This window comes from Macrosteles quadrilineatus, unplaced genomic scaffold (assembly GCF_028750875.1).
Source record: "Macrosteles quadrilineatus isolate MER2022 unplaced genomic scaffold, UCM_ALF_1.0 Scaffold_9__3_contigs__length_116548681, whole genome shotgun sequence".
NCBI classification, from domain to species: Eukaryota; Metazoa; Arthropoda; class Insecta; order Hemiptera; family Cicadellidae; genus Macrosteles; species Macrosteles quadrilineatus.
This window is the reverse complement of record NW_026542602.1, coordinates 73,993,252-74,017,339: the sequence shown is the minus strand read 5'-3', so window position 1 is coordinate 74,017,339 and position 24,088 is coordinate 73,993,252. Positions and strand designations below refer to the sequence as shown.

General features: G+C 33.2%; 1 protein-coding gene across 1 annotated transcript in view; it reads left to right on the top strand.

Moving 5' to 3' along the window:
• LOC129003578 (uncharacterized) overlaps positions 1 to 24,088 on the top strand; it is a 209,399-nt gene that overhangs the window by 182,095 nt on the left and 3,216 nt on the right. The window contains exon 2 of the mRNA XM_054431875.1: positions 22,019 to 22,129. Coding sequence (XP_054287850.1) covers positions 22,019 to 22,129 — 111 coding nt within the window. The remainder of the gene's footprint in view (positions 1 to 22,018; positions 22,130 to 24,088) is intronic.

Here is a 24,088-nt window from a genome sequence, read left to right as displayed (position 1 = left end):
CTATCACTTTTTTTAACGGCATTGACACTTTCTCGTTTTCATTATTGTTTGGAGAAAGATCTTAATTACAGTTTTGTTGCCAACTTCCCAGCATCTCTTGGATAGCATTATTAATATTGATTTTCCAATAAAATCCCTATCTAATAGATCAAACTAGCAGCCTTGAGATTTAAAGGCGAGTGCTCTGCTAGTGAGACATTAAATCAAATTAATTACTTATGTACGTTTGACTAGGGTGATTAGTTGGTCATTAGATAAAACTGAGTACAACTGTCTGTACTTTAGTATCAAGTGTAATCCTAATTGCATATTTTTTACATTACTTTAGGATAAAAAAAAATCCAAGCCAGTTTACTCTAAAGTCAATATGTTAAAAGCACCACGTCAATAATTGTAAAGTGGCTTAAAAAGTAATATGTTGATACTATTACAAGTCACTTGATATGTTGTTACTAGAGGCTGAAGATGATTTTTGATGTAAACTTGAAATATACCTCGACATTTTTTAGTAAATTGTGATTAATTTATTTTAGTGATGAGTAACCGACAACCTAAGAATAACATTAATAATGCCATCACGAAGTAAAAAACATACCGGAATGAATTAAAAAGTAATGTTGTTTTAATAGTGCAAAATAAAATGTGTACTTGTGTTTTATAATTATATTTGAAATTGCTTTTGGTTGGTTATTTCTACACCTATAGCAGTAAAGCATTGGCATTAAGTATTATTTTTGGACGCCAATATTCAAGTAAAATATCTTTATAAGATATTAAAATAAAATAAATTACAATATAACGTAGTTTGAAAAATCTGACAATAATATAAGCTACGAGTATAGATAAGATAGATACGTAATATGCACCGCATAGCAGCCATACGTAGAACAATACTTAATGCTTGTGTCCAAATCTCTTGTGAATGTTACAAATTAATTTTCAAGGAAACGAAATTAATTACCAAACTAATCCATCTTCCTCTAACATATTCGTAAAAACTATTCCAAATCCGATCTGAAATATCTGTTACGAATAATCCGCTTTCAAAGTAATCCATTAATCCATTATTGGATGATGGAAATGTTCCATAACTCTGCATTGTAACGTCACGGCCACAAATCACATAATAATGGAAGGTGTCTGTCAGTGTTCGGGATAAATATCACAGAAACCTCGCCAATGTCCAACACACTCATGGGGTGAATGGTGAATCATTCGTTTGAATTAATACTGCTTCAAAGTTGTAATAATTAAATAAATATAAGATATCGCAAATAATAAACGTTTAGTTTAAATAACTTCTTGTTTAGCATTTCATGAGTTAAGGGTATTTTATAAGCATATGGAAATTCGTCTTACGATTTTTTTTATTTGTGTGGAAAAAATGTATGTAGTACAAGAATAACAATGAATTTTGCTGGTTTTATCAGTGCTGTATGTTTGATTGCGGTGTGTTGTGCAGGCAAATAAAATATGTGTACCTTGTGTTTTCCGACGAGAATGACTGTGTTTAAGTTTATTTGAAAAACTCTTAAATTAGTTTCATCTTCTATAATTAGTGAAAATAAGTGAGACATTAACTAAACAAAAAATGAATGTATTATCTAAACTATACAATATATATACAAAACTGAAAATTTTCAATTTTTTTACTTATGTACAGTGGGTCAGACGATACTTACTAAGGTGTTTCTACGATTATGTGTCATATACAACGAAATCATAATACAATGCATTTTCAGGATCGTATATTATTGATTTTAAATAGTTTGTGTTAAATTCTGTCCGAGCCTAATATAAAATTATTAAAAATAAATAATACCACCAAACATATCCTAAAATATAATGGCGAAGTTGGAAATAATTTCCTTTCAATCTGAAATAAAACTCAACAAATGCAAGCACATTGAGTGTTAATCCCTCTCAAAGCCATACGGTATGGTTTCTTTCATTGAAGTTCTTTTACATTTAGTTGGTTGACATACAGTTTTGTTTATAAAAAAATTCAAGGGTTAACTACAGTAGGGCAGTAAATTAACGTGATAGTTAATATCAGTAAGTAGGCTTAACTAGAACTTTCATTCGAATCTAGAGATTAATACTCGTTTAAAGAATATTTAGAGTTTCTAGAGAATGGTTAATCTCCGGAGAGGCTGTTATGTAGTTTCTCGTGGGGTTGCACCATTGTCACCCCCAAACAAAGACCCGGGAGACATTAGGCTAATAGGCACACTGGAGCAACATCATCATTATAAAGTACAGCATGGAACAAGAGCGAGACAAGGGTTAAGTTGTGATCGAAATATTCACTTGAAAGTCGAGATCTACCACCATTCAGAGTTTGTACAATATTTTGTAGATATTTATAACACGTTCAGGAAGTTCAGCATAGAATGTATGAATTATAAATTTTCGTGTTTGGAAGTTTGTATTGCTTATTGGTTAGAGGATAACACATTTTGATAAAATACGTGTTATATTTTAGGTTCACTTACCAAATTTTTTATCAACTAATAGTAGCAATAAATTTTTTTCTAGTATCTGCAACTTTTCGGAATGAAAAAACATTTTGGAATTGTTTTTAGGAGATAAAGTGACGTAATGGTAGACAACATATTCAAACTGTGGAGATACAAAATATTTTCATACGATGTTACGTCAGTAAATCTTTCAAAATTTCTGATTTGTTCTGCGAATTTCCCATACAGGGAATATTTGTAGTTTCCTGTGGTTTAAGTCTATTATTGGTATTGCTGTACCTACACAGAAACTTCACAGTTCATTTCTTACTCCATGACCGCGTAGAGGCAAGTACTATGTCCCTCTGAAATAATTATGATTCCCCTTTAATTACTCCTAAGTACTTTTCAAAATAGTGTACGTGATGATTTCCTCTTGCGCGTGTCTTGTTAGGAGCACAGCATCCCTCCTACTTTGCAGGGACTCCTTTGTCTCTTGCAATGACTTAATGTGATCCGAAATCAATACTTAGGCGAGTTGCCAGAGAGATTTTGAATTAACCATCTGCTCCCCCATCGAATCACTTGTCCTCAGGTTTGCCTTTTAACAATGGTATCGTAACAGTGCAGTGTCAAACAAACCTTTGAACGTTTGTCTTTTGTTAATGATTGTTTTTTGTATTACCTTTGAAGCCTTTAATACTTTTTGGCTTTTTGGTAGAGATGAACTCTAAACTGAATTTGCTTAGCCAATAATTTAATTAGAACGCTAAAATTGTAACGAATTTGATTTCCTTTATTACTTTTATCTTCTTTATTGTGTAAGGATTTTTCCAACACATAAAAATATATCTCATCAACTTAGACACAAACTCCCTTAATTTTTTTATAGATGGATATAAATATGGTGTGATCCGAAAACCGGGACACAACGTTATCTAATAACTAAAAGCTATTGGTAGTTAGCGGGATTTGAACCCGAGGTAGAATCCTGGATAGAGGGGTCCTGAACAAGACCAACCGTGCTTTGATTAGTAATACGCCCTTTTACGTTGTCAAAATAAAATAACACCGTGAATTTTAGCGTTAACAATCAATGTGTGTTCTATTTATATCTTTAAACTAGTTTGATTAGAATATATATTTTATAAATTTTAGAAACCACACATCTTATTGACCACAGTATGAATATTTGAAACCTATTGAACCATAACTATGTCACGGTGCAGATCGTCATAATCATACATTAGGAAGATTGCTGAAGAACTAATTTAAATGTTCATAGGCGCATTCCACGACATGGAAGTATAAAAACACTTTTTTAGATCGGAGTATTTACGATAGTAGAAGACTATTTGTAAATTGAATTGTCTTATTAAACTTTTGGTTTATGTTACTGACTGTAGTTGAGCATTTTATGCGATTACTAAAAACTATAAATGCTTAAAGTTCAAATGCCTGGGAAACATAATACTATAAATCTTGACAATATTTTCTTCGAAAATTACAAATTTCATTACAAGGTATGTTGGACCCTTCTACTCTATCAATGCTGCCTTCTATTCATCCACTCAAAGGTCTAAAGTGACCTAAGGGCTGTCCATTATCCATTACCTCTCCCCAAACGTCTTTTAGATATCAAAAGGCTGGTTAATCTCTTCGGAGATCAATATAAGGTCTTGAAGGGGAAGGAACTTTTTATCCCGCTTCACTTCCCTTGTGACTTAAATTCTATTTCCTGCAGCCAAAATTACTTTTGCCTGGCTATGACGCTTTCAACCGACCTTTAACTTAATATTTTTTTATAGTAGCAATGACTTTTAGAAGTTCTACTGACCGTCGTCGTTGCAATTAGTTGCTGTCACATTCAGACAATTTTTAATTGCTTTGGGGAATTAAGAGCCAATTCCAAGATTGTTAATTAGGTTTTGATAGGTTGAAATAATTATTGAAATTCTTATTATACATAAAACAGTTTCGGGGTACAGTTCCTTACCTGGGCTACACTAATATTGATTGAAACTATCGAATTTAAAATATGTATTAATAATCGATATTTTAAAATATATCTGTTATAAAATTAAACTATCATAACCTAACCTAACCAACCAAACTTTCTGATGGTGAAAAAATCGCATGAAGGTTTACTAATCGAATCGATAGTTTCAATCAATATTAGCGTAGCCCAGTTAAGGAACTGTACCCCAGTTTCGTCTTTTTTGTCTATTATGTATTACAAGATGTCTAATTTTGTAAAGCATGGTACGGTACCTTTGAAATGTATTTTTAAATTTAAATCAAATGTCTGATTTCTCGTCACTAAAGATATTTTGACCAGTGCGGGGATTTAAAAACAGTGAAAGGTGCGCCGTTTCTTACATATCGATGCGTTATCGTAGTTTACGCAACAATTGCGTGTATAGTGTTAACGACAAAAACTTCTAGAGTAGTTACGTACACTACTTTACCTACGACAGAGTTTTACTCACTAATTATAGCTTGAGAGGTTATGTTTTCGTTTATAACCTCTCATTGCCTCTGACAGTGATGCAATGAAACATTGTACCAAACACGAATTGCACCACTAACCCATCAACAATTAAATTGGCCTGAACAGCTGATTAGTTTAGATTCAAATCATAACAATTTTACTTCTTCTTTCTCAACCCTTTAACCTCATTGGTCCGTTACCCGTGTTGTTATGAAAAACTATGCTGTTATCAAAGTAAACAATGCTGTTATGAGAAACTTTTCAGTTCTAAGAACTGAACTGAAACGACTACTTTAAAAAATGGTCGTAGGTAATAGTATTTTACCAACGAATGCGTAAATATAGTGTTAACGACAAAAACTTCATGATCTAACAGCTGATTTCTTTAAACCTCGCGGTCGTTGCAGCCACAGCTGACTGCCAATTCAGCGTCTAGAGTCAGGAAGCCGACAATGGGACATCTCCCTTGGCAGGCGTTCAAAAACCCATTTGAGGCGGGGCGGGAAAATGGAGCACCTGCCGAAATGGATTTAAAGGGCTTTATGCATGTTGTAGAGTACCTTTTGTGGAGCGTGGGGTAAAAAGATTTTCTGGAAATAAACGCGCCAAGTTCTCTACACTCGTGTTTTAGAACAACAATTTATGAAGTTTGAATGGGCTTTCGGTCTGAATAAGGCAATAAAATATAATTATCGTTGGATAATGGCTTTTGTTTTTAAAGGTTAAGAAATTTGGAAATAATTGGTCTACGTTTTTTAAGTGGATTAGGGCAGTTGAAACATACAGTAGTTTTTAAACTAACTGATCATTTCATTACAGTCTCTCTTTGGTAAAATTTTGTGTTTTAACCCTATTCATAGTCTCTATATCAATGTGGGACTCTTTGAATTTATAAATCTTAGAAGTGTATTACAAAAATAGTTATAAATAATATTTTTTATTACTTATCGTAGAGAATAAAAATTATTTACAGTACAATACTGTAAAATTAGACTTTTATTACCTTAGTTGCAACTATAAAATTAACAAATTTTATAGGCGGTTAAGTAGGTTAGATTAATAAATTAAATCATTTATTATACACTATATTCATTGGCAAAAGAATTTTTTTTTTTTGAGGTTGGTAGAAATGTGAATATCTCAGACGACACGTCCTCGTTTCTAGGTGGTTCTTGATCACGTACTACAGCCGAGCATGCCACAACGCATGTTGATTCAAACGGGAAATGTCTAAAATTGCTTTTATAGTTAACTTCATTACGTTGTAGACAATTTGTTTTAGTATGTCAATAGCTTACTTACATAAATGTACCTTTTCCATAATCACCAGGAACAAATATTTAATTTTGAAGATATTGTTTGTTTTTATATTATTATTTCTCTTGCGGCAGTTTAAAATCGTTTATCCTTACAATTTAGTTGAGTACAATAATGTCAAGTTTATTTAATAATCTGAAAATCCATAATGATTTGCAACCTATGAATTGTATTTTAATGGTATTATCACATTTATTTGTCTATTTATTTTTTGAACTTCCATTAGGTATCGTCGAGTTAATTATTGATGGTAAATATATCCAATAGGATACACAAATATTGAATTTTGGCATAGTTTAGTGAGCTAGATGTCTAGAAAGTATGGTCCCTCCCAATAATCAACAATGTAACTCCAAGAATACGTTAGAACAGTTCTCATTTCGCGAAGGATGTCCTTTGAAGGAAGTCTCTTAAAGGAAATGTTCTTTTAATTCTTCATGCATAGGTTAAGTTATATTCTATTATATAGATTCTAACATGACTAACACATTTAAACAACCCCTACACTAGCCAAATTATATATTTTTACAAAAATACTTTCTTCCCTCCAAAAGGCTTTCGCTGCTCCTTAGCCGTGAGATCTGACACATGAGTTCCCAACTAGAGACAACCTTTCGTCCAACTTTACCGTATTACTATTCACCCTCGCCATGTACAAGGGGAGAAGTTTGAAACAAACTTGAGCCGTTGTCAAATAATTGGGATGGTCCGGCGCCGTCGAATTTTGGGGAACAATCGTGAAGGCGTCAAACGGTTGTCTTACGCAACATAAAAGAGAAGTGATTGTGTTCAAATTTAAATTTCAACAAAGCATTTCATTATTTAGGAGATACAGAATGGCACATAGAAAGATTGTTTTCTGGACATCCTGCTCAAAAACACAAATCACGTTGTATTGGGTTTTGTTAAAATTAAATTCCAACAGAATTTTTCTTATTGGAGATTCCTAATGGTGAGGGCATGAAACGGTTGTCTTCTGTACCATAAAACAACAAATTCGTAAATCTGGTTGGTGTATAATTTTAATTTATATACTGGCAGAATCCACCACCAATAAAACCGCAGAAGTGGACAAGTAAAACTGCCTTCGAATTACAATAGTTTCTACATTTTTGCTGAAAGGCATGTATGTTTTTTGAGGGTAGTGAATGTAAGTATACCGGTATTTAATACGTAGACTTTCAGAAGAGAAGCCACTGAAAGTATTTTATTGAAGTGTGTATCATGTTTTCAGTTGTTCTTTTGTGATGTTCAGTACAATCAGAAATTGAAATGACACTTTAATGCGAAAGTAAATGTTTTGCTTGGCAAAGTTTTCCTCAAACAGAACCGAGTGACTTGTAAATTTAAACCCAGGACTTAAGAAACGTCTTAGCGGCCAAGTCAGCAAAGCAGCTTACAGTCTTCAACTTTTCTGACGTCTTAGAGACGACATAAGATTGACGAGACGACTCAAACCACCGGACCGAATAGTTTTTGGTCTGCAACAAATCTAAAACTTTTATCCTTGAATCCTCTATTAGAAAACTAAATAGCTCTGGTAAAATTATTGTAATTTAACCATGTTTTATTTGTAAACAATTTAAACCTTAGTTTTGAATTTTGAAATTAACAAAATGTACGAATGTAAAAAAATGTATCCGTTTTCATAAGATTGTGTAAGTAGTTTTTCTCTGTATTCAGTGAAAATCGTTTTGTGCTGTGGAACCGTTAATACCACAATTACTGGGTGAAATTTAAACTACTATATGATAACCGTTGAAACAAGAACAAATTACATTAATTCAAAATGATGTGGTAATCACTAATACTCAAAGGGAATACAAATATAATACGTAATGTTTCATTATGATCATCAAAATGGTACATAATTAATACTTAATTCATATCTAATTCCTACTAACCCTGCATATTTGTTGATGCATAGACTACATAGATATATCAATGTACTGATGTAGTATTCATGTCATGCTCTATATAAATTGAGTTCAATACAATATGTAATATATTATAATATATTGAATCAATATTAATGATTATTCAATCGATCAGCTATAAAGGTTTCCTAGGGATTTATTTGCAAGGCACATAACGAAAGAATGTGTATAACAACTTAACCGTTGCCTAAATGACTTTAACAATTGAAATAATTGTATTTTGGTAGGTAGACCAGAGTTTTTGCGTGAATTGGTTTCTTCGTTCGATTGTTTTTACCAACTACTTCTATCACTATTCTTTTGTTTTTTAGACCTATTAACTAGCTTTAATATAATATAGAAGCAACTTTTGCTAAAGATAGAAATACGACCAATAATATGAATAATAAAATTTACCCATCTCCAGACGGACTTGAGATCCCCTCCACCCCAAAAGTAGTTCCCTGTTTTTATTTATGGCGGAACTTTTCTCCTTAATTTTTTCCACGCGAAATTAATGTTCCGCTGTAACCTGTGTCCCGTGAGCGCAGTTTGTGATTCTTTCTTCAGCTCGTTTGATGCGCGAGTTACTGCTGTGATGATTAACGAAGCTTCTCCAGCGTTAATGATTTATTACTTTCTACTCTTGATGACGGCAATTTGTAGCGTCGTTTCTCAACTGCATTCATACTTTTATCTCAATTTGGATGACTTTGTTTCCACTTCGGTGCGAAAGATTACTTGAAACATGTGTGGATTAGATTGGAATAGTCTTTGCTTAGTGTCATAGTTTTTGTATGCAATAAATGGGAGTTCCGTGTGATTTTTTTATTAGTACCTGATTCGTGTTTTTTGTTTGCATAAGACTGGTTGTTTCAAGTATAATGTATTGTATGGCATCTGTCAAAACCTAATATCAATGGAATGGAATACACGTTTTTTTACTCTTACGCGTATTATTTGACTTTCGAGACATCTTCAATTGATTTTTGGAAATATTACGTGTATTTTCAGATTCCCAACCTATTCAAACCTTTTTCACTAACTGTCCTCCAAACTACATCTGATTTCTTTAACTTTTCCCCGAGTTTTCCCTGACATTCTCCTTCTGACTTTGTTAGCTTGGCTCAATCCATAACCACTTTTAAACTTGTTACTCTTAACTCCTTGAGATGTTCAGTCCCTTACAGCTTTCAATTGGAAAATAATTCATCGCTTGAACTTAAATTATTGAATAACGTTATTCAGTGATAAATCTAGATAAATATCATCTGTTTGATTAGAAAAGTTTTTATCAATGTTTGTCCCAAACTAGTATCTTAATTGTGATCTATACCCTTATTAAATATGGGAGTGCCCATGAACGTAATTTAAAGTACATTTGTTCAGGACACTACCATATTGTTAAGGGTATATAATTTGAATCCACAAACAGGCTTGACTTTTTTATAGCATCATTATACATGTAAAAATGACATTTCTATCAGTTGTAAAACAAAACTCATTAACAACCATTACTAAAAAATATTTTTAAAAGGAATATGCCTCAGCCAAAGCTTACAATTTTATTTGGAAAAACACCGCACACTACACAGCAGAGGTAGGAGGTCTGGTTAGTGATATGGATGTTAATAACAAGCCGTCACATGCGGCACAGCGTCATCAGTCATCCTTGTGCATACAACTGCCATTTTACCTCCGTAAAAGTCGTTATTCTAAGGAACGCTGCTTTTGGGGCATCTAATTTAACCTATCACATTCAGTGTTGCCTTGATTACAAATAATTAATTTTTAAAGTTCGTATTTTAATTTAAATATTAGTTAAGGATGAGTGTTAAATGGGCTGAAACTATCTGTGTTGCATTGTTTTGACTAATTTATGGTGTTTCATTTGCCAGGATCATTTATTTAAAGCCCAATAATCAGGGACAGCTGGGTCCAGTTTTAAACCATCAAAAGTTACTGATCTCTCTCAGGATAGATCCGAAATACGAAAAAGCTGTAATTATGAAACCTAGGGGAAAGCTCTCGAATCTTTTGAATTAAAAATCTGTAATGAACTTTTTTGAAAAATGCACTCGTTTCAGAACATTGTGGCAACGTTTTCGTAATTTTTATAGATCTTCACTTTATAAATTTTTTGTGACGAAAATCGAACAATGGAAAACGTCTAAACGAATTCGAAATATATATTTTGAAAGTTAATGAAGAGACTGCATTGTCCTTTATTACCTTTATGATTACATTAACATCAAAACGGCTGTTGAAAATAAAGTTAGTAAATCTTGACATTGCAAGATGTCGAATAGTGCGTCGCATCCTCCAGCGATTTCCCTTCTTGCAAAATACCTCTGCATGAATCCGGCGGATCAAGTAGGCGGTGGTAAGGTTTATGCAGACGAGCCAAGCAGCATTAGCGAGGCCTGCGGGTCCAAGATAACCGGATTACTGGCTCACTGGTCCGGATGTACCGGAGACTGTGATATTCACTCTCCGGTGACTTGCTGATCACATTGGCTACTTGGATGTGACAAAACTGCAAACGTTTGAAATATTTTACTGGTAAAGTGAATAACATTTTTGGGACCAAAGAATAGTGGTAATATGGGTCATTAAAAGGTTTCTGATAAAATTGTTAGGGGGGAGGTTACTTTTTCTGGTAAATTAAAAAGTCCTCTTTAGTAGTGAGAGTAAATTGGCATATGAAAAAGCAATGAGAAATAAAAATGAACTTTTCGATCCAAACGGTTATTTTATTGACTGTGCCAACACTGTATTTTAGAAGTGGTTTTAAAATCTTCTGGTACAACACCCATTGAAGGATCCAAACATACCCGAAGGTCTTAAGAAATAGGTGGTAATGTTAAAACTAATGGTCTCTATCTTAACTCAGAACTAAAATACACGATTTCAAACTATCAACCCATCCAGTAAACTGTTTATTAACGAATTTTAAGATATAGGTTAAGAAACATTTAACCTGTCATAAGAATTCTCCTATCTTTATTGGTTACGATAAAACAATGGGTTCTAAATGTGTTTAACAATATTTGTCATCATTTAATTACTGTATTCAGTTTTAATTCTGTTTACTTAGAGTAGCCATCAAAATTGAATTTCATCGTTTAGTTTAATTTGAAATTCAGCCAATATAAACGTGCAAATTTATGACGGAAAGTTAAACTACGTTAATAGTAAAAAGAGACCTGAACTTGAACAATATTAGCTTAGGATAACACATTCAAGCGTGAGTCTTTGGCTTCTACTGTTTGTCAGCCAACCTAACTTTAATGTTTGCTTTTAACAGAATGGTCAACTTTATTCTCAAAATGAAATGTACAGCTTTAGTCCATTTTACTTTAGTTTTAGTTCGCAGCCAATGATGTTTCAATCAATTGCTAATACTTCAAAAATGGTATAAAGTTTAAACAGTGTTATAGCAAAATATTTAGTTAAAAATAGTCTTTTACGCCACACTACATTATTTTGATGAACTTCCCACGCAAGGATTTAGTCCAGAAAACAGCTGTTTGCCACCAGCTTATTCAAATGGGGTTTCATTGCGTAATACTGTTCTGCAATGAGTTTTACCGGACACCAATCAGCTGATTATACTGTATTTGCGTGGCAATTAGTGGTTATAAACAAAAACTATGACTAGTGATTTTTTATCCTTTAGTTGGTGGAAATATATAAGGATTTGTACGGATTAAGTAGTATGGCGTAAACTATCGTACGTAACTCGTCCAAAATGTGTGTACCGGACTCGTATGGTAATCCCGTACTCGACTTCGTCTCGCACGGGAACGACCACACTCGTCCAGTAAACACTTATTTTCAGGACTAGTAACGTAATATACTATTACGCCGTAGGTTTTAATATTCATCTTGGTTGTATTGATCAAAGATTCTTTTTAAATATAATATTCAGTTTATTAAAAAAAAGAGGTTTTCTTATGCCGTGCCGTGTGTCTGAAGGTTTAAAAAACAATACAACAATTAATTAACACAAAATATATAACTAATTATTTTTGTGAAAGGTCTAGAAGCTTGTTGAAAGAGCTCTTGTCTGTTCACTATAACTCTATCCACAATTTACTATTTAGCCCAACATAAACCTTAAATTATACCACTAAATAAAAGAAATTTAAATATGCAAGTATCAGGGATATTATAGTTGTTAGTCTATTATTGTCTACAAATTAATAAATTTAACAACTTAATAAAAAATTTAAATAAAATGCCAGCTAGCTCTTAAAAACATTTATGATTTCTGAGACTATTTTACCGACGGTTTGAATTGTTTATATGTTTGTACTTAATTTAACACATCGATTGCGTAAGAGGTATTATTGCAGATTAAGTAGCAATGGATAATATGTGGGTCCATTAAAAACAGTTTTAGATATTAAAAAATAAATTTATGTAGAAAGTGAACGCGCTAAATGGCGTTATTTGGAGTAAGTGTCCGAAAACTACATTTGCATCAAGACTAAGAATAGAGGCTGGGGTTGCGGAAGGAGTCAGTGTGTACAATGAAGGCTATTTGCTAACCATGACTAAGCTTCTAAACACAACAGGTTTATCTCCTGGTAGGTCAACTGTACAACTCGCCAAGCAGAAAGACGTCACACGCCTACGGATACGCAAAGCTAAAAAACCAGTACATACCAAACATACAGAAAACTGAAAAAGCAAGCTCAACTAAGAGAAGAAGAAGAAAAAAAGAGAAGAGAAGGGGACACATATGGAGCTGGCCAGTTTTAAAACATGTAAGTTTACTCAGTGCTTTAGTGTCAGGTCAACTTTCTAAGCCAATTCCCGAAAATTGAGCTTTCCCTGTTTTTTTGTGACATAATGTTGAATAACTTTTTTACTATAAGAGATAATTGCCTGAAATTTGTACCAGTGTATCTTTATACTAAAATGATGATTTGCTGGTATAGATAGATTTCTACAGTTATTTTGTCATAATAAAAATAATGTTTATTAAAATTTTTTTTTTTATTATTTTTATGTAAATACCTGTAAAAAGTTTTTTGATTGGTTTAGACTAATGAAAATGCCGGGGAAATTTCCTTTTATCATTACAAGCAATTTAAAAAAATAATTAATAAAATCCATCAACAAACAAAAAAGTTATTCAAAATTTTTATAAATAAAAAAAAACTTTAAAAAAGTGGAAAATTATTTAAAACAAAACTTTTAGGAAGAAAACTGGAGTTGTCATGGATATTTTCATGATTTTTAGGTCAATATTAACCATATTTGGTGGTTAAAAATAGATTAGTTAAAACAAAATAAAAAAATAGCCTAGATGGTGGCGGATCCCCTTAAACTCTGAAGCCTATCCTATACCCATCATCGTGATCATTAGACATGTCAATTGATCAAGTTTCAAAATTAAAAAGAGGGTCTTATTGTTCTGATATAAGCCTTTATATTAATAGGCAACCATGTTTGTTTCTCAGCTCGTGTGCATCGCAGGGAAAATCTACGCATACTGGTAGAAAGATATTTTCCTGTAGGTGTACATTATCTCTTAATAAATTAAAATATGCTAAAAATAAGCACAAACGAATTAATTTAAAATTTAATAAGTTTGACATGGACCTTATGGGTTGCCATGCTGGAGACGAAATAACAACGAAAGAAAATCAAAACAAACTAAAGAAATATCAATCACATGTTTTATTCACAGCGTGGGATGAAAATAGAGAAGTCTGTACATTAGATATTTTGGTCGAGTTTTCGACCACTGGACGACCTCTAGTATGTGTTATTCAGTATATAACTAGAAAGAGCAGTCCTACAGTTGTGATCAGTATATTGTTCTCATCCCCTACCAAACCAAACCACCACACAATGTTGCCCTGCACTGACGCACTAATGCACCGATGTGGTTTAGAGGGTGGGAGAGTGTGTGTGTATTGAGCTACGATTCGCTGCGTATAATCATTAGGCCTATGTGTTGTAGTTTTGTAAACTTTGACTAAACTATGTAAATTAAAAATGTCAATGTATATGTGACTTCTGTGAGTCAAAATTACCTGTTCGTTTTCAGCCACTATGTTATATTGCCGATAGCACAATATTCCACAAGTACATACTCATTTTAAACCCCTGTAGCGTTTCTTATTTTATAGTAGAATGTAGAATATTTTGGAGCAAGTAAACAGATTGTACAATTCAAATGGTTTGATAACACGTTTGATTTTAAAGTCCACAATCATCATCTTTGCATACTTGATATAATTCTATTTGTCTTTATTGATTTAATTTTTACTGATCTTCAAACCATTTCAATATTACCAAAGCTTACGGAAACAGTTTATTTGTCTCTGAATATGACATGTTTATTCACACATTAAAGTACTGAAATTTAAAGCTAATATTAGGACAACTGATTTGAGTTTATCTACTGCAACTTTTAAAATACACGTTTTTGCATAATACCTTCCTGCCATAAGCAATTTTTTTTATGTAGTTGGAATTTCGCTTAGTAGTAATAGTATTCAGAATATTGTTCCAAACTATTTTCATTTGTTGATTTTGTTGCTGTTGTAAAATTTTTTTGCGTAATTTGCTTAACGATCCTGGTAGGTTAGATTGCTTAAGGCTTGCAATTAAGGAGAACTTGAATTAATTACAAACTTTTATATACTTGTAATACCGTAAGAAAATGCCTAAACATCTACATACCTACGAATGTAATAACAAAGTGAATTTGGGCTGAAGTTCCAGGGCTAGGTTTTGTGTGGACAGTGTCTAGCTTTAAGTAGAATGAGATTCACAATAATTGGATATATTACATAAACTCAACACTTATAAACCAATTACATAACGAAACAGAAAATTTCTAATTTCACGGTGTCTTTGATATTTTAGTTACAATCCTTTTTGTATTTGAAAAAATAATTTAACATGGTAAATAACTCTTCAGCGACTTAAATTTATCCAAGATGGCCGCCAGCCAATGAGTACATTCTTAGTTTAGTACATTACACAGTAAAGAAAACCATGAATAAAAGCTAGAAGTTTTTTTGCTTAAAGTTTGTATTTGCCACAACATTATGTTATGAAAGCTTTGTAGTCATGGAATTAAAGTTTCTCCATTTGAAGTTTCGAGTGCAGCTTGCAATGACGGCCTGTCAACTCCACACTGCAAAGTTGATCCACCTACATGACGTCATGAGGGGGTTGGAGTTTGACGAAACTACTTAAAAGTCAAACACTGTCAAGTTTAATGATACATTATTCCGTTACAAACCTATCTAAGATCTAGGTGAGTTATTTTTGTTTGAGTTCACTAATCCAATTAAAGACGTGGGATATAGTTTAAGTAAACTAAACCTTCATTCGATGATAGTTTACTGAAGGTTAATTCGAATAGTCAGCGAATACTAAGTACAGGGTATGAATTATACAATCTGTTTGAAGTTCACTTGGTTCTTGATATTATTTAAGACGTATCTCTATTTACCTTAGATGACAATAAATTCAGTATTAGTATTAAACATGAAATATTTACATTTTTTTTCATGATACTATTTTTAATTGTTTTTTATACGCACCTCAGTTTAAAATGTCAGTAGCAATGTACAGTTGTAGTGTAAGGGTGTGACTGCACAGAACCACCTTCCAGTCTAGAGTCTGTTGTATTCTAATGTGATTTACCGACTGCGGTGACACAGACGATTGTCTCTACTCCTTTGGGGTTTGTGGCGTTTCCTCCAACACAGAAACTCTTTACGTTTATTCCTGCAGGACGAGTATTCCTTAGTACACAGGAATTGCTTTATTTTGTTCTTTCGTCGTGGAGTAATAGTTCTTTAGTGGATAGCGTAATACGTTGTGCTCCAATATCTAAAGGACAAAATATTACTCACAATAAATATAGTAACTTCTACGAGTGTCGTTAACACTATTTACGTGAGTTGCGTACACTACTTTACCTACGACGGCGTTTTAATTACTAATAAACGGTATCAGCATTCTGACTCATAATTTCTCCCATAAGTTTGTCAACAACCTTTATCATGTGTAAGCAGTGAAAGTAAATATACGGAAATAGGATTTGTACAATTTAGTTCAGAATTTAAAGGACTATAACATACTAAATTTTTATCAAAATCGCTTGGACCATTTTGGGGAAAATCCGATTTTTACGTTATTTTATGGGGTTTTTATAGGAAAATATCATAATTTACAATAACTTTTGAACCATAATTTATACAGAAATGGTATTTGTACCATTTTGTTCAGCATGTAAAGGACTATAAAATACTAAATTTTTATCAAACTCGTTTTTGTTTATAACCTCTCATTGCCACCGACAGTGATTCAACAAAACATAGTATCAAACACTAATTGCACCAATCAACAATTATATTGGCCTGAACAGCTGATTAGTTGAATTTCGAATCATTACAATTTTACTTCTCCTCTCTCAATCCTTGAACCTCATTGGTCCGATACCCATGTCGTTATGAGTAAAACTATGCTGTTATGAAAGTAAACAACGCTGTTATGAGATACTTTTCTATTCTAATAACTGTACTGAAACGGCTACTTTAATAAACGGTCGTAGGTAAAATAAATTACAGTATATAGTTGGTTGCTTTAGTACTAATACACTTAATTACTTATTAATTACAAAAAAGATAAAATATTTATAGATGTTAATAAATATACATTTTCCTTTGGGTAAAATATGTGTATAGTAATGAAACCGAAATTATACATTTTTATCACCGACGAATATATACTTTTTAATATTTTGTTTACTACATAACCTCAGTCCGATATTCTTATTCTTCAAGGATCAACAATGAATATTTTTTAGCAAAGGCATCGAGACACATTAGTTTTATCCCATTCCAACTGATCTTCCTTCCTTTGTAGATAAATGGAACAAATTGAAAACCAAAATTCCCCGGGAAATTAAAATGATACAGTTGAATCCATCCAGATCAGAATGTCCTATTGAAACCAGATACTTTCGTTTTCTTCGTAAATCATACTGGCATACATAAAATTAAACACAAACAAAAGGTTTAAAACTGTTAACTGAGCTAATTAAAAAAACTTCTTGAAAAGGTACATAAGACATTTGTAAGGAGTATAGCTATAAAACGTTAAGGTTGTGCCTTACGACAACGCAACAAAAAGATCAATAATAAACAACATTATTTTCAATAAAAAGGGAACATAAAGTTCTACTTTATCAATTATTATCATAATCTGGTAAGGTTTGGTGAATAACCTCCACCTAACTACTCTTCGGCAGGTCCGTGATTAGAACCAACAGCCTGATGTCAGTTGTGATCAGTTTATTGTTCTCATCCCCTACCAAACCAAACCACTACACAAATGTTGGCCTGCACTGATGCACTAATGCGCCGATGTGGTTTAGGAGGGTTTATTCGTAATGCACTATGCTTCTAGCGTAGCCATAATTAATTTGGGGACCATTCCCTTACTTGGATGTTTAAAAAACTCTGATATGGTAGGGTAGAAAAATGTTCATCATCTCGATCGAAACATGATTTATTTTTAAAGAAATTAAAGTCAAATGACCGAAGTGAACAGCCATTAGGAGGTCACAAATTGTGGATATTTATATGCATGCACTGTGGATGCGATACTCCCTGGTGTGGATTTACGTCCGCACAAGTGAGTACTACGACTACCCGCAACGCTATCCTGATAATTAGACAAATTCGTATATACCAAGGCAAAAATTTGGTTCGGATTCCACTATAAACTGTAGGTCCCTTAGTTGCCATTAGCTGTATGGGCTATTAATTAACAGCTGTGTCTAAGGAATGTCGGCCTTAGTCACTAACAAGGCTACAAGATCGCGCCACTCAGCCTACACTCATCTCCATTCATACATGGCTTAAAATACCTACTATGTATGGTCGCCATTTCATAAAAAAAGTATAAAATTATAAAGTATAAAAGCCCTTTGAGTATGTAATATATTTGTAATTTAGATATATTATATGCAACAGATATTGCTTCGCCAAATAATCAAGAATTGATTACAAAACACTTTTATTAATTGCCGATATATTTAAAAGTAGTCAAATATACTATGGACACAACTATTTAACGACTTAATGGTAACTTTTCAATCGGAATCATTTTCTACGTCAAAATCTGCGTAAATTTATTTAAGAAAAATGGCCTCGACTACTGTAGATTCTTTTAAAGAAGAAGAACTTTAGTCCCACGCCTACCCCTAGCCCACGGATTTAAAACGACCGTATTCCTAGCGTATAAAAGAAAATAGTATATTTCACTACTAGTCGACTCGCATGTAAAACACTATCTCGCCCTGAAATGGGTGTATTGAACGATGCTTTTTATCACAATGAAAAAAACTACTACATCAAACTTAAAAAGTTTCTGATATTTCGTAATCTATTCATTTTTCTAATCTAAACACAATACGGCTGCACAGTTAATAATTTCAGTGTAAAATTCTGCTGATTGTAACTTTGTTAATGTCAGGCAATAGTTATTTGTGTTACTAGTGGTGAAAGTGGCACTTTGCTGCACACGAGAGCAATGTTTACGCACGAGCCGCAGGCGAGTGTCGAATGATCTCGAGTGCAGCAAAGGCCCTTTTCACTCGTGTTACACATTATATTTTTCCTACAGTCACCCGACAAAGTTGGCTTCCTTGTACTGTTTATAGTACAGAAAGCTGCTAATTGCTGCATATTTATACTTTGCCGTACGGTTTATACTTTGCCGTACGGTTTATACTTTGCCGCACATCAGGATTCCAACGAAACAACACAAAACAGCGTGGTTCCATTATGCACGTAATCCGTGTACGCTTGGAAATAGGTTGGCAACACTTAAAGATAATTATACTATGAGCAGCTGATTGACTATTATAACTACGATTTAACCTGTCATTTCGTGTTTATAGTTTCGGTATTTCTGAACTATCTGGACTTTTCTTTTAAACGTTTTTAAAACCTTCCTACGATATTAATAAACAAGAAAATACCTTTTAAGCATTTTTTTTAGGTGTGGAAACCACTTCAAATTACAAAAACATACGGAACTATATTCTCAAAACGCGGAGCACATTTCTTGTCGAGGAAAAATAGCGGAGTGATATGGACCGCGGGTATTACTTTCTCTAGGGCACCATTTGTGTTGCCAGCTGAACCTAAAAACGTGTTGCATAGTGTTTGAAAGACTAATTATTTATATGCTTTATAGTGACTGTAGGAAAAGTATTGTTTGTGTAGCGAAAGTAATGTTAATGTCAGGAAAAGTCAGCTGATCACTATTTGTTTTTTATATATGGAAATTGGCGATTTTTGAAGATATCAGCTGTATGGAAATATTTTCGAAACATAGTAATGAAAATTACTTTTATTATTTAATAGTTACAAACTAATAATAAGTTTTCAATTATCGATATATCAACCAAAGTAACGATCAATTCAGTGTTACAATCAATTCGCTCAAGACAAAGGAGACGTATCCTCTGATAGGGTTAGTGGTGTTGGTAAATTGTATTGTGTCGGCTTCCTCGATATTACGTTCAAGTGGTTTTGTCATCAACCACACATCTTGAGTCCTCTAGACAACTGCAGTTATTCAAGTGGTATAACCCGACAAGCTGGACTATTATCCCAATATTAATTACAACGTTTTCTATCCTAGTACACGCCAGAATTACCCCTTCTTGCAGCAGCTTCTTAGGTAGAAAGGCCATAATGTAGTCATTTATGTGCAAATTGACCTCTTAGCTGCTCAGAGCCTTTATGCAGATAAGCTCGTAGTTGTTAGCCTTTGCAGACATTTTCTGTGAAATATTGCTTTTCCAATAGTGTTTGTGTACTCACACATTATCTCCTAACTAAACCATAAAAGGGGATATCACATTATAGATATATAAATCGAAACAATTAACTACAAATGAAAAGAGGTAACGTTTTCTTAGGTATCTGGAAATGTCAAAACATTGACTGTTGATATTGCATGGAGAATTCTTAACTGTAACAAAGTTTTATTCGTGTTAATGTCTGGTTACATTGTAATCTCCTTTTAAAATTTAAAGTGTCACTTCGTTTCTTTATTTGGTATATCAAAGAACAAGCAGTTCTTTAAAAATTAATTGTTTAATACAACTAAATATAGTACAAATAGTTTTAATATTGGTGCAATAATACGAAAAACTTAACGACAGAACGTACTCAACATGTACCGTACATAGAGATATCTTACAATGGTATTCAGCTAATCCATCATGATAAGAAATATCTAAGATAGTATGTCTAATCCGAGGTAAGACTTGATATTCTGTTAAGTGCATAACACTGTTTTTAATTATTAGCTCAATATACACTAAAATATTATATTACTGTACCATTCTTCTTTTTCACAATAAAAAATCGTATGGCTGTTCGTAGAGAGAGTTAGGCCTATCTTCAATTCAGATATAGTTCTAATTGACACAAATACTTCCTTTTTTTGTTTTCCATAACGGACATACAGTTTCAGGTAATCTCATTGACCAATGCCACTACAAAATCAAAAATGGTGTTTGGAGGGATTCGAACCTTCAGAAATCCCAAACTCTCCACTAGACATACACGTCTCCTTATCACAATAAATCACACGAATTCAATAGGTTCTCTCGATAATTATTTACATTTTACTCAAACACCGAACTCTTATGTTAAACATTGAGTAAATAAGACCAGCCTCACACCATGCATCACCGAACAGTTAGCACATCACACGGGAAGATCCCCCGAGTGTGCTGTGTCTGCCATACACAGGTAGAGTACCATGATGTATTACCACTGCATTATAGAAGATCTCAGGTTAACCTGATTTATCCTCGGCTGGATTTGAACAATGAACACCTTTTGTCTTTAGTTTGAAGACGATTGGGTAGCTGTAAAGCAAGTTATGTACCATTTCTACAGACTCGGTGTAAATTTCAGTAAATGTCGTGTGTAACATTAGATGGTGTTCTGTACAGAACTTATGCAAGTGACCTCAAGGAGATCCTTAAGGAGAATTTAATGTTTTGACGCATATTGTACAGGTTAAACGTACATATGTTACAACGTTGACTGAATGTTTTACACCTTTACTTGAAGTTTATCACAAACAACTAATAAATTGGTCTCTAGGTTTTTTTTTAATTTTCCCAAAAAAAAACAACTTATTCCTCCACAAAATTTTCATTTTATGTTATTCAAGTACAATCACTTGCGTTTAAATAGGTTTTCTTTTAAGATTTTCAACGATATAAAACAGAATTCAAGTTTGATCTTAAATTCAACCGATAAATGGCGAGCCAAGTTGAAGCACACGCTCAAGAAATTTCAAGCAAGCAATAAAGATATATCTTCACTACGGAATCACATTCTCAAACGTTTATGTTTTGTCCTACTTAGTTGAGGTATCGGCAACATCTAATAATTATGAACCAATTGTTAGAATGCGTGTGTTTAAAAAAAAATTGTTTCCAAGCTATTCTTTATCACGGATAAGTAATACTCGTTCCAAATATAATGTAAAGGTGTTAGTTTATGAACCACGGAAACTGTCTATGATAAATTTCCCCCTTCAAGGAAGCTGTCTGCGTCTAACTTCTGTTATTTCAGTGTCAAACTCGTGTAAGTTGGAGATGAAACTTATCCATTTGAAGTTGGTAATGTGCATTGTAGATTATTTGTTCTCAACACATTTGGAAGTATAAATTGTGATGAGAGCACCTTAGCTATTACTATAATACATAAGATACACAATAGTTTGTCTTGACCTTACAAAGGATTGTATTGTTCCAGGTTGCTCTGTGCGATGACTACAGTCTTCCTGTAGACTTTGTCAACAAGAGACGTCCTCTTAGCTTCGGTGGCCTTCCAGACTGGTCCTTACACAGCTTCCATGGCAACGCGGTGAGTTAGACACTCCTGAGTAGAGAACGTTATTGTCCTCATTGAGATTTAAATCAATGGTCCTGGCTAACTAAACAGCTTTTGTTAGTGAGTAACAAAGCTACACTGATCATCTCAATACAATCCACACTCATAATGACCTTCACTCATATATAGGATGATATACGCACCTAGGTGGCGTCCCTACACCAATTGATAATGATAATAATAGTAAAATGACCCCGCCTGTAGCATTGTAGTCCCCAAATTTGAAGGTTCGTCCCAAGCGAGTCACTTCTGTACCATAGAGCCACATCACAGACTAGAGTAACGTCTTCCCTTCGTGCTCCCTTAAAATAGCACCAGGAATCTTTGTCCCATGGTACCTGGTTGCTGAACTATCGCTCTTGAGATACCTCAGCTGTTATAGGAGAGAATTATCTTAGCTTCAGTAATCTTAGCCACCATACTAAATGAAAACTGCTTTAGGATAATTTTTAACGTTCTAAGCCTTTTTTAATTGATTAAATTTTTTATTGATGAAAGTAAATGTTAACAAAGGTCGTCTAGTGAATTTTCAATATGGAATTAGCTATTGCCCATAAGTCTCATAGTAAGTCCTAGATCTGGGACCGATTTACTTTTTTGTTTTGATGTCCCCAGAGGCAAAAATACCATCTGTTCAAATTTATATATAAATAAAATACAATACTTACTAATATCATGACAATTAATATGGATATTCTTAAAACATCCCTATTCATACATTTTATAGTAGCCCCAAATAGGGAGGGATAGAATAACATGAAATATATGAAAATGAAAATAAACTAAATGAAATGAACTATTAATAAAAATACAATTGAAACACTCGATGTCCTGATTCCCCCATGTTACGCAAATAGCTATGGATGGTCAAGATCTTAATTTGATTTTTAAAACGTTGATATCCAGATTCACTTTTAATTATAGGTAAAAATTTATCCTCCAGGCGGTTTTACTGCCCACTCAAGTTTTGTGTTTCTTTGTCAGATTTTCCGCAAGCTATGGCGTGTAATTAACGCATAAACTTCCAAGGTGAATATTTAAAGGCCAAAGTTTGCTGCTCGTGGACCTCACAGACTTGTTATTCCCAAAGTGTCCCTCCCCGTTCATTAAAACTTATCGAGGCAGGCGTGATTTGGAATTTTAAAGAATTCTGTCCATTATTTCGTTCAATATTTTCCATTCGTCTTTGAAGGCACCTTAAACTACTGTTGTCGCTTCTTTTCACCATTTTATTTCAATTCATTAGTTCCATTTTGACATTAAGCAATGTTTGTTTTTATTTTTAATGGAATACGTTATAATGATTGAAACTGAAGGTAAATGCGTTTAATTACAGAGAGGGAGTTTAAAAAGGTAATCGGATTTATTTTTCATGCGTTATGATGTACCGAAATATAATTGACTTGGATAAAGAAGTAGACACCTCAACTATAGGCACCAACTGTAGACATTTCCTTTTTACTCAAAGATAAAGTATTTAAATAAGCATATCATACCTTATCTGTCCTTCAATTTAAGTTCTGTTTATGTCTTGATTGTATAGTAATGGGAATCTATCTATATATTAATAGGCAAGCATGTTTCTTTAAAACCTTTTTTCTCAGCTCGTGTGCATCGCAGGGGAAATCTACGCATACTGTTAGAAAGATATTTGCCTGTAGATGTGCAGAATCCCTTTATAAATTAAAATAGTCCAAAAAATAAGCACAAAAAACGAATTTGAAAACTTCACATGGAAAAAATTTACATGGACCAACTGGGTTGCCATGATGGTGACGAAATAACAACAAAATGTAAACAGAAAATCAAAACAAATGGAAGAAATCCCAATCACATGTTTTATTTACAGTGTGGGGAGAAAATAGAGAAGTCTGTACATTAATTATTTTTGGTCGAGTTTCGACCACAGGACGACCACTAGTATAGACTTAT